The sequence below is a fragment of the Triticum urartu genome, chromosome 5 (assembly GCF_003073215.2).
Source record: "Triticum urartu cultivar G1812 chromosome 5, Tu2.1, whole genome shotgun sequence".
NCBI classification, from domain to species: domain Eukaryota; kingdom Viridiplantae; phylum Streptophyta; class Magnoliopsida; order Poales; family Poaceae; genus Triticum; species Triticum urartu.
Genome location: NC_053026.1, coordinates 526,633,148 through 526,644,811, shown reverse-complemented (window position 1 = coordinate 526,644,811; position 11,664 = coordinate 526,633,148). Strand labels below are relative to the sequence as shown.

At 49.3% G+C, this 11,664-nt stretch overlaps 3 protein-coding genes across 4 annotated transcripts; 2 read left to right on the top strand and 1 right to left on the bottom strand.

The window, feature by feature from the left end:
• Positions 1-742: 742 nt before the first annotated feature.
• On the top strand, positions 743-2,700 carry LOC125510376. Its single transcript, XM_048675530.1, has 3 exons — positions 743-984; positions 1,926-2,033; positions 2,130-2,700. The coding sequence occupies exons 1-3, from the start codon at positions 922-924 to the stop codon at positions 2,340-2,342; spliced, it is 384 nt and encodes a 127-aa protein (XP_048531487.1). The 5' UTR covers positions 743-921; the 3' UTR covers positions 2,343-2,700.
• Positions 2,701-3,098: 398 nt separating this feature from the next.
• Positions 3,099-6,231, top strand: LOC125510374 (protein PLASTID MOVEMENT IMPAIRED 1). 2 transcript variants are annotated; one of them, XM_048675527.1, is made up of 2 exons: positions 3,099-5,988; positions 6,081-6,231. In XM_048675527.1, exon 1 carries the CDS (start codon positions 3,352-3,354, stop codon positions 5,974-5,976), a length of 2,625 nt encoding a protein of 874 aa, XP_048531484.1. In that variant the 5' UTR covers positions 3,099-3,351; the 3' UTR covers positions 5,977-5,988; positions 6,081-6,231. The 2 variants fall into 2 exon arrangements, with proteins under 2 accessions (XP_048531484.1, XP_048531485.1); XM_048675528.1 differs by having other exon boundaries at positions 6,078-6,231.
• A 55-nt stretch (positions 6,232-6,286) lies between these two features.
• LOC125510375 (mitochondrial phosphate carrier protein 1, mitochondrial) lies at positions 6,287-9,299 on the bottom strand. The gene is made up of 6 exons (XM_048675529.1): positions 9,029-9,299; positions 8,110-8,459; positions 7,946-7,989; positions 7,128-7,342; positions 6,909-7,033; positions 6,287-6,738 (listed from the first exon to the last, which is right to left on the bottom strand). Exons 1-6 carry the CDS (start codon positions 9,224-9,226, stop codon positions 6,690-6,692), a joined length of 981 nt encoding a protein of 326 aa, XP_048531486.1. The 5' UTR covers positions 9,227-9,299; the 3' UTR covers positions 6,287-6,689.
• Between the last annotated feature and the right edge of the window lie 2,365 nt (positions 9,300-11,664).

The window sequence follows — 11,664 nt, the reverse complement described above, 5'->3', positions numbered from 1 at the left end:
GAGGGAGTGACATTTTTTGTATACCCTCATTACTATGCACGGGTTATTATTTAGTAAACTCTAAAACTATTCTCAAGTATACTAGGAATTCAAAACATTGTAAAATGGGCCCTATGTTCATGACATGTTTGAAAAAATGATTGCTGAAATTTTGTAATCCGGTCCCTACAATTGTTTTCCTATCCAAGCTTTACGAGAAAAATGAAATAAAGACGAAGGGCATGGTCCAAGAGTTTATATTATGCTATGGTCGGTTTATGTCATGGAGTATATGATAAAAGAAATATATAGTCTATGTTTGAGAACGAATAAAGAAATAGTTTTGGTTGGCTTAAGACATTGCATCTGTTTGTAAGGAGTTCATTTTTCACCAAATGAGCCTCGAGGGATAAGTACCGCCTGAACTCAAATTTGGGATGATTTTAACCCTCGAATCTTCAAAATCGAGTAATATCCCCCCTGAGTGTTTCTACTGTGATTTGTGGTTTTTCAATATGAGTCCGTGACATGAAGTGTAGGTAGAGCAAGTGAGGGGCTTTGACTTGGCATGTTTTTTTAGGGCTTGGCATATTTTTAGGGTTTTCTTAGGGCTGCTTGGCATAGTTAGGTTGGATCAGGTTCAACACACAACGAAACGCTTGCCTCGCAAAAATAAAAAAAGCGCTTCTCCCAGACTTTTTTTAGGGGAGGCTTTGCGGTATTCCTCCGTGGGCTTAAGTGCTTTGCTCTCCGATCTACCAAGCCCAACAAGGCCTGGTCCAGTCAGTCCAGAACTCCGAATCCAGCGACACGTCACGCCTTCTCGAGGCAAAGCAAAACCAAACCAAGCCAAGTATCCATCCAATCCAACCCGGCGCACGCAGCGACGACTCGCCGGAGAAGATTCCCGTCGGGAAATCAATCCATCGGAGGAGCTCCACGATGGCGGGGGAGGGAAGGCCGGACGCGCAGCTCTTCCAGCTCCTCACCGACCTTCTGCAGGAGGTACGTACGTGCGCCCGCACGCCGTCTTGATCCGCGTTCGATCTCGATTCCTCGCCGGCCGCCGTCGACTGGAGCCTGGCTCGCCGGTTTCCCGACCGGGAGGTTCGGTTTGCTCCTGTCCGAGGTCTCCCGTCTGCTGGATCTGGTAGGCTTAGAGAGGGGGAACGCGTCTGGTTCTGCTTACAATCGTTGACATTGCTATTATCTGTATCTGATATATGGCCAAAACGCCAACACCCAAGTACCTGCACTTGTTTACCAGGTTTTCACTCACAAATCATGAAAATCAGCACTGTTTGTACGTTTGTTTCATCGTGTGGTGATTTGCAAGACAAGAATAGGGTAGCCCCCCAGAATCTTTTGTAGTAGCTGTTTTGCATTGTTTTATCAGAAACTAAGCGAATATTATGGGTTTCTGTGCCGCCGTGCACCTGCCCTACTTACTGTGTCTAGCTGTATCTGAATATTGGCAATGCCATGCGTGTGATGCTTTGTCTCATAATCTGTATACCAGTTCATTGATGTTGTCTCTGTCGATTCGGACATTGTTATGCAAAAACTGTTGGTTTACTCTTACACCTCAGTTTCCTGAGTATATTTCTTACTTCAGACAATTCAGCCTTGTATATTTTCCATGACTGTACTGTATTTGTCTTGTGGTGATGGACTCTTGAGTATAATTACCTTGGTGTCTCCATGCATCCGCCCAACTGATTGTCTCTAGCTGTATCTGAATATTGGCAATGCAATGCATGGGTGGCTTTGTCCCATAATTTGTAGTGTACCAGTTTATTGATATTGTCTCCTACTATTCACCTCCGTTTCCCGAGCATATTTTTTACTTCAGACAATATATTTTCCATGGCAATACCGCATTTGTCTTTTGGTGATGGACTCCTGATAAATTAACATGTCTTCAATCCTCTTTTGTTAATATGTAGGTGGAGTCAATGAGCAACCAGGAAGAGGTAGAATTGAGAGCAAAGATTGAAGCGCTGGGCCTAGAAGTCACTAAGGTTCCAGAGAAGGCACCTAAGCAACTTGATGAGGTAACTGCAGCAATCTTACCACCTCATCCTGCTATTCCCCTGTCCATGAATCCAAGTCTTATTGTCTCATTAGCTTTGTTCCAATTCTTTCTTCAGTTAGAAATAGCTGCAGAGCTGGACAGGCTGTCGGCAAGGCTCGATAATGTCGACAAGATGATATCATCTGCCATGACATCTGACCCCGAGGTGAAATCGCTTCTGAGCAGCACCGCCGATGTCTGGATGCCCGTCATCACCGCGTCTGCTGATGAAAGGCGAGGGTTTGCGGAAACAAGTGGCGACAAGGGAGAGCAAGAGAAATCTAAGTAAATAGCTTGGACTGAAGCCCTTGTAGTCCTTTGTGCCAGCCTTGTTCTACATGTTTCTTACATGAGTATATGTCCATAGCTATGTATCAAATGTTCTTTTTTGGGGGCATAACAGAAAATAATCACACATGTTGTTCATGTACTATAATAACTAATTTGTCGGATGGTTTGAGGTAATAAAGTCTGCCAAGTACTGTAGGGGCTTCCCTTATAGTCTTTTTGTCAAAAAAGAAAAGCCAGCCAAGCATTTAGCATTGTGTTCGGTTTCAAGAACAAAGATGTACCTGCGCTGCCAATTTTTTCTGAAAATGCACTCTGGTTGCAAGCATGTGGAAAGCATAGGTTTTGTATGGTGCTCATTTGCCTAGTTTTCCACAAATTATTTAGAACAATGTATTCGCTGCAAGAATGTGCTTCGGAAGTGTGGTCGTTGACAGAAACACATCATATCCACATTACCATCTTAAAAATGCAGTTAATTTGAATGTTTGAATCAATTTTTCGAATTCTACTCAGTTGAAGAGAGGGCACGGAACAGGGCAATCTGGTCTTGTATTCATTGTTTCAGAATAATAATAATATTGAGACAAGCTTAGAGCATTATCCCTCTAAAATCTGTGCTATTTATCCAATCACATGATCCGTTGGCTGCTACTCAGGCCAACTGGTCCCCACCGCAGCTTAGCTTCTTGGCGCGAAACCAACGACCGGGAGAACACCACGAGCTCACATCGACGGTGGCCAGGCCGTACGCCGGCCCTCCTCCGCCACCCGCTGCCCCCTCCCGAGTACCTCCAAAGCTGTCGCCAGCCAGCCATGGCGACGCCCTCCCGTCCCACCGCCACACACTTCACCTTCTTGTCTCGGCTTATCCACACTCCCTCTAGCTGCACCACACTACACCACGTGACCTCTTCGCTCCCGTGCGTATTCACGAGCTGCTTGCTGGCTAGCTAGGAGGCGCGCTGCCGGCGAGGTGATCGGGTCGACGAGCGCGTGTTGCCGCAGCCATGGCCGACGACGGCAAGCCCCGCGACCAGACCCTCCAGGAGCTCGACGCGCTCAGCCACACGCTCTACCAGGCGCACAGCAACCGCCGCCACGCGTCGCTCGCCCTCCCGCGCGGCGTCGTCGGCGAGGATGTCGTAACGGCGGAGGCGCTCCGGGCAGAGGTCGCGCGCCCGCGGACTCGCCGCCTGTCCATGACGTCGCCGTTCCGGTCGAGGGGCAAGGCGGGGAAGAAGGATGACGACGACGAGGACGACGACCGCGGCAGCCTGAGGGCCGCGGCGCCGTCCAAGAGCCGGAGCTTCGCCGCCGCGGTCTCCCCGGCGCTGGGCGGCGGGGAGAAGAAGAAGGGGTTATGGGGCTGGAAGCCGATGCGCGCGCTGTCGCACATCGGCATGACCCGCCTCGGCTGCCTCTTCTCCGTCGAGGTGGCGGCGGCGCAGGGCCTGCCGTCGTCCATGGACGGGCTCCGCCTCGCCGTGGCCGTGCGCAAGAAGGAGTCGCGCGAGGGCGCCGTGCAGACCATGCCGTCCCGCGTGCAGCAGGGCGCTGCGGACTTCGAGGAGACACTTTTCGTCCGTTGCCACGTCTACTGCAGCGGCGGTGGCGCCGGCAAGCCGCCGGCGAAGTTCGAGCCCCGCCCGTTCCTGCTGTCCGTGGTCGCCGTGGACGCGCCGGAGCTGGACCTCGGCCAGAGCTCGGTGGACTTGAGCGCCCTCGTGAAGGAGTCCACGGAGAAGAGCCAGCAAGGGGAGCGCGTGCGGCAGTGGCAGATGGCGTTCCCTCTCGCCGGCAAGGCCAAGGGCGGCGAGCTCGTCGTCACGCTCGCGTTCCAGATCATGGAGGACGGCGGCGTCGGGCTCTACAGCCAGCCGGCCACCAAGACTGCTGCATCATCCTCCTCTAGTTCGTCGGCGTTGTTCGCAAGGAAGCAGAGCAAGACGTCGTTTAGCATCACGAGCCCCAAGGTCACGCGATCGGAGCCGTCATTTACGCCGGCGAAGGGCACGCCGTCGCAGGACTTGAGTGGAATCGACGACTTCAAGCTCGACGGACCTAGCACTCCGGTGCCCGAGCCCAAGCAGGAGCAGAAGAAAGAGCCGGAGCCGGAGGCGAAAGCCGATGACTCGGAGTTCACGGAGTTCGACTTCGACGTCGTCGACAAAGGCGTGGAGGGGCAAGAAGAGAAGGACGAAGCCAACGCCGACAGCAAGAAGGAAGACAAAGAGGCGGAGGAGGAGGAGAGCGCAACGCCGGCGGCCGGCGATGAGGTGGTCAAGGAGGTCGTGCACGACAGCGCGAGCATGTGGCGCCTCAACGAGCTGGAGGCGATCACCAATCAGATCAAGGCGCTCGAGTCACTGATGCTCGGCGACACGCTAGAAGAGGATGCCGACAAGCCGGCAGAGCCGCAGGAGGACGAGGCGGCGGTGGAAGGGCTGGAGGCCGACGAGGAGGAGGTCACCAGAGAGTTCCTGCAGCTACTGGAGCAAGGAGAGGGCAATGGCAAGTCATCGACCGCTCCTCAGGTGTCATCGCTCAAGTCCAGCGCGAAGCCGGGCACCGGCGCCGACGAGGCTTGCTACGTCTCCGACCTAGGCAAGGGGCTCGGCCCCATCGTGCAGACCCGGGACGGCGGCTACCTGGCCGCGACGAACCCGTTTGACATCCCGGTTGTGAGGAAGGAGCTTCCCAAGCTCGCCATGCAACTGTCCAAGCCGTTCATCCTCCGCGGCCAGAAGCTGCCCGGCGGCGGCGCGGAGGTGTTCCAGCGACTGTGCGCCGGCGGGTGTGAGACCCTGTGCGAGAAGCTGGGCGCGCTCACCGCGACCGACGAGGTGATCGGCAAAACCGCAGAGCAGATCGCCTTCGAGGGCATGGCGTCGGCGATCATCAGCGCGCGGAGCAAGGAGCTCGGCGCGAGCTCCAGCGCGGCCGAGTCCGTCTCTCTGCTCCGGACAATGTCGGCGGCGATGAGCGACGGGCGCCAGGAGAGGATCACCACCGGCATCTGGAACGCCCATGAGGCGCCGGTGACAGCGGACGAGATTCTGCCGTTCTCGCTGCAGAAGATCGAGACTATGGCCATCGAGGCGCTCAAGGTGCAGGCCGGCGTCGCCGAAGAGCAGGCTCCCTTCGACGTGTCCCCGGTCACCGACGCGGTGGACGCTGGGCACCCTCTGGACGCCGCCGTGCCACCGGAGGAGTGGGCGAGTGCGTGCGCTGGCGCAGACGCGGTGACCATGCTGGTGGTGGCGCAGCTGAGGGATCCCATGCGCCGGTACGAGGCGGTCGGCGCGCCGTCCATCGTGGTAATCCAGGCTGGACGGGCCGGCACCGACGCCGATGGCGAGACCAGGTTCAAGGTGGCCAATATGCACGTCGGCGGCATGCGGCTGAAGACGGCCGACCGGCGTAACGTGTGGGACGGAGAGAGGCAGAGGCTGACGGCGACGCACTGGCTCGTCGCCTATGGGCTCGGCAAGGCCGGCAAGAAGGGACGCCCGTCGGGGGCCGCAGCGGGGAAGATCGGGACTGACGTGCTGTGGAGCATGTCGTCGAGGGTGGTCGCCGACATGTGGCTCAAGCCGATGCGCAACCCGGACGTGAAGATCGCAGCCAACTAAAACTAGCTGCCGGTGAGCTCCTCTGTTTCTCTGCAGCTGAAACACTTCTTCATCTTCCACACCTCAGAACTACTTACTGAATTCCTGCACTTAACTTGTAGCAGGAAAATTGAAACTGTCAATGTTTTCTTCATCTTGTTCCTATGTTGATGAGAATACTGTAAGTAAAATTATTTTTTTTGAACAGATACAATACAAGTATTTTCGTACAGGATACAAGAAATGAGAGTATCCAAAGTGTTGCTTGCTCCTGAATATAGTGTAAATGACAACTTGCAAGGGAATTTGATCACTACTACAAACAAATAAAGAAGAGTAACATCACACATAATATTATGATTCCAGTTTTCATCCTTCGCGGCATTATTTACAATGGATCTATAGCCGATTGTTTGCATGCACGACAAAATGACATTTTCTCACACAACTAACTTCGAAATGGAGATACTACAAAGCATCCTGAAAACACACCAGGCTGTAAGTCTGTAACCAAGGTGCCAAACGGGTGCTGAAGTTCATGGACTTATGGTTGTCTAAGATGCGTCTAGAACATACAAATCCTTCATACGGCTCAGTTAGCTACTGTTCCCTACAACTACAAATCACTCACATTCGTCATAATCAGCAAGAACTCAGAACTGTGGGTAAAATACTGCTGAGTGCCTCTGAGAAACAAAAAAATGTATCGATAAACTTTTGTAGAACAGGTCATATTACGTGTCAAGTTTTTCCAGATCACGAGGAAGCCCTCCACTGGGCGGCCTGAAATAAACAGATCAACAGATCAACAGTCATGACAATGCTATCCACAAGAGAGCTTTCAAGAATGTACAACAGAAAAGGTCTGTAGATAAGAGCTACCAACAACAGAAAATACAGTCTGTAGATAAGAAGATAAGGAAATTATTCCAGCCATCGAAGTGCACACTTACAATCCAGTAAATATCTTAATGGTATCGTAGAAGAACCATTGCATGGTCACGACAGGCCCTACAAGGGTAATTCGAATGGGCAGGCTTCTTGTGAACAGCCCACGCAATCCAATGCTTTTTATAGCCTGAAAGGGATACAATGTGATTATTATAGGAACAGAGTGTCAAGACTTGAAATTAACTAATCTGTTGGCTGGACAGGTACAGTCGCATCCTTACATGTAGAACGTTTTTAGCCTTTTTGTTGTACAGAGAAGAGACGATGTTATCTGCAGGATTTGAAACAACAGTACCAACAGCACCAGAAATATATCCAGCCAGGCATGTAGCACCAAGCTGCTGCGCTGTTGAACAATCCTGTTTCTTCTTTTGAATGACTTTCTGGTACAGGAAGTCGACGGTATGCTCAAATGACGAAAACATTATCATAGAAACTGCAGGAGAATAAAATAGGATAAGATAAACCTGTACATGTCAGAAAAAAGGTGACTAAACCTGTACATGGACTAATTAACTTGGGGAAAGGTTCAATTATAACATAAAGATAACTTTCCATGTATCAGAAGCAGACTGACTGTCATTGTTCCTAACTCACTGAGTAGAACAAATGACCATCACAAGACAAAAGGTGGACACTATTGACTATTGTGATATAAATGCAACCTGTGTTTGCCTCTCACACTTAACTCATGGAGTCCCTTTTTACAGTTCAAGCAACAAGTACTCCCTCTGTAAAGAAATGTAAGACTGTTTAGCTCACTACTTTAGTGTTTAGTGTGCTAAACAGTCTTACATTTCTTTACAGAGGGGTACCTTTAATTCACTCTGATAAAATCGGGAACCAAGCAAGATTTAATTCACTCTAGTACTGTAATAGCTACAACTATTTTTAGAAGAACATACCTACACCATATATCTAACTAGATTTATCTTCTAAGCGGGAAAATTAATACACTCATAACTTCCTGATACGTTACTTTAATTGGCACAATAGGATTTTGCGAACAATTAATATGTGAAACAGGGGGAGTTATTACATGGAAGATTTCGTCCCCAAAGTGGTAAAAGCCCCCTGTAAAATCTGCAATGAACAAGAAATGCACTTTCCATAAATTTAGAACTCAGGAAGATTAAAGATCGTATGTCCAGGCATACCAATAGTGAATCTAATGAACCTAAGAATAATACGAAGGAAGCTTACCCAGACAAGCCCTCAGCGGCATACACCCTTGGAAAGCCATCGACCAAACCTTTTGCAAACATGGGCTGTGTCTGCACACGGACTTTCACCGATTCGAAGGGGCAGAGGGCAACATCAGCTATGATCTGAGCAGAGGCGCTGCTAAGAAAGTAAACTGTGCTCCTGTTGCTGTCCACCAGCGCATCAGAATACTGCTTCTTGAAAAACTCGTAGAGGCCAAACTTGCAGCCGCCCTGAGCGCCGTAGCCGAATAGCTTCCCTCCCCAGCCTCTCCAAAGCGACGAAGCGCCCTCTTCTCGTACAAGAGCACTCAGTCCCGAGCATATAGTGTTATATTTAACTGGATTCACCTACCAAAAATAGATAAACGGAACAAAATTATACAGCCGCAGGCATTCATAGGATAATTTCTGAGGCAGCAGAAAACCGCAAGGCATTAATTAAAGTGGACATGGCAGTATTGTTACAGGTCTCCATACAAGATACACATAAGGGCCTTGTCTTTTAAGATCAACAAAGGGACATGTCTTCAGTTCTAGCTACAATACACTTGTTTGTGTGCAATCTGACATGACCCCCCAGCTTCTGATGTTTCTTCTACCGTTGCCGAGTAAAATCGTTACAGGAGTAGGCAAACTTGGTCATGGCTAAGCCTCTCCACGGGAGCAGTTTCAGCCAGGAGCTAAAAAGATACCAAGTTTATACAAGCTATATATGGCCTGCTACACTCAAATACTAGGTCAGAGCTCGCACGAGATCGTCCACGCAGGAAGAATCCCGGGCTGCATCGAGCACGCTGTAATTCGACCTCGAGCGAGCACCATTTCTCCCTCTCGCCAGCTAGAATAATCCTAATTAGCGAACCCACCGGCATTCCCTCCCCGCAGGGTTCAACATACAGCGGCGAGCGCACGTGTACCTGCATGTTGACCTTGAGGACGTCGAGCGGGGTGATGGCGAGGTGGGTGGCGCCGGCCGCCAGCATCCCGCCGCCGAAGCACAGGGCGTAGTACTCCGGCGAGAACAGCCGCATCCCACTCCCTCTCCCAACGCCGACGCCCCTCCTCGCCGCGTCCGCCCCCGCCGCCTCGCCGCCGGCTCCTCCGCACGAGGCCATTTTTGCGGCGCCGTGGGTGGGAGGGGGGAGAATACCGGCGCGCGAGGGGGGGGGGGGGGCAAGAGGAGAAGGAAGAGGAGGATTCGCTCGGTCGGTTCCTGCGTTCGTGGAGACTGGACCGGGAGCGGGCCACGTGGCCAGGCCGCGGGCCGTGGCTTCGTCTTGCTGAGACTGTTTGTTTAAGCGGCTGACTTGGCACGTCGAGGGCCTTGAACCCCCAGTAGCACGGCCCTGAGCGTGACAGGAGTAGTTGGGCCGCACGCGGCTGGATTAATCGCCTACTTGGACTGGTACGTCCCACAGGCCACAGGTTAAAACAAGAGGCAGGCAGGGGTTCTACTCAAAAAAAAAAGAGGCGATTCTAAAAAAATAGAGGCAGGGGTATTTTTTTTATGTTCTAGACTAGTTAATTGTCCGTGCGTTGCAACGGCAGCACATACATTCTTCCACTTCTGAACTTTGTCTAACGAGTAAGTCTTAACTCCCTTATCCTATATCCTATATACATAAGAAGTTGATCCCCACTATCCTATTTATCTCAAAATGCACACGTGCCACCTCATCAAAGGCCCACCACTACATGCATGAGGCAAAGTTTTCCATTATTAATTGATCTCATGCACCCTTTTCACTTCCCATACACGCCACCTTATCAAAGGTCCGCTCAACATGCATGAAAAAAATCCATTACGTTATGCCACTTATATTCAAAATATGTTCTAACTACACAATCAATTCCAATATATGAGATTTATTTTTAGCTTTAGTTCATATAATATTAATTCAACAATAGAAGCTTCGTACAATCAAATCACTGAAATATATTGCAATTCATTCTCGCAGCAACTCGCCGGGTATTATCTACTATCCTCAACGAGCCTTTCTTGCTCCCGGTTCTTTCAATTCAACCTACTCTACCATTTTGTTGATGCTTCGAGGTGCCTTTGAGACCCCGAGGTTTAAACTTTGCGGTAATCATGTATTACAAAGCTTTGACAAATTACATGTACCATTGACCTTTCATTTGGGCCAGAATGCATTGGAAATGTTGGACAAGGTACCCAATGCACAATGAGAATACTTTCAATAGAGCATTCCGAAAAGATCTAACTTCCAAACATACTCACCTCATGAGCTTTCACAATTACTCTTCTCAAGGAGAAAAATGCTTTTAAAGAAGAACTTGCCGAGTGATAACAATAAGCGGTTAAGATATCAAAGTGGCTTTTGCAACTCCATTTTATGCAATGCCGTTCTCGAGTCCGTGCTACCTTGAAACTTGAATGCTTGAATTCTGATTATGTCATAACCCTTCACCAATTGTGTACTTAAATCCCGGGCACAACAACTACTATCTCTTGGTGTCCTTCAACTTCTGAGTCCTACAAGAACATGCACCTTTTCTAATCCCGATGCTTACAACTTTGTCTAACGATGATCAAAACGATTCATGCGCAGGCACTCAGATATACATACTAACCCACTATGCCAGTGTATTACCATTTTCATCAATATAGAAAAGCATTGTATTGAACATACACAAATACCACATAATGCAACGGCTATGCTCTAGATCCATTCCATAATATACAGACAAATACGTAAACAATAATGTAAAGCAGTTTGAGAAAACAAACATTTATAGAGCCATTTTGATTCAAAGGTATTTCATATGAGAAAAATGATGTAGATTGATCATGCATGAAGAGATGAACCAAACATGATAGTATAAAATGGCACAAGGCCATAAATTAGCTCGCCTCTCGTATAACCATTGATGATATCAATGTGTTGTACTTGAGCTAGAAAAAAGTGCACAATCTATTTCAGTTTGAAGTAGCCTGCCTATACTCTGCGAAAAATGCTAATGGTCACCACCGTGGTAGACGCCTTTAAAACAAATTTCCACGGCTCGATTTTTTTTCAAAATTTCATATGAATAGAAATACACATGTATATCCAAAATTTGCAAACATTATACTTTGACACATAGCGTACACAAAAAAAGACAAAAATATGTATTTTCAAAATGGGTCGACCTTTTTTGTTGTTTGGGCCGGATTTTTCTTTGTACAGTCTACAAATCACAATTTTTGCAAATGCATTTTCATGCGACCATGCGGAACACATATAAGTTTCCATGGAAATAGTTTCAATTTTTTTCAAAATTTTAAAATGAAAACACGGAACGACGCAAACGTCATTTCGAGTTCGTAGACGTTGGTCCCAATGTGACGCTCTGACCAGCAGCGAACAAGGAGACCCCCCCCCCCCCCCCCCCGCCCTGAGCGTCGGCGAGGGTAACGGTGCCCACACGCACCTCCACGTGAGTCGGCCCACATAACAACAGAGCGTCCAGATCCAACGCTGTTTTTTTTGTTTTGCTTGTCGCTTTCGACCGGTCGACCGTTGACCAGTTTTTTTAAGAAAAATATGAT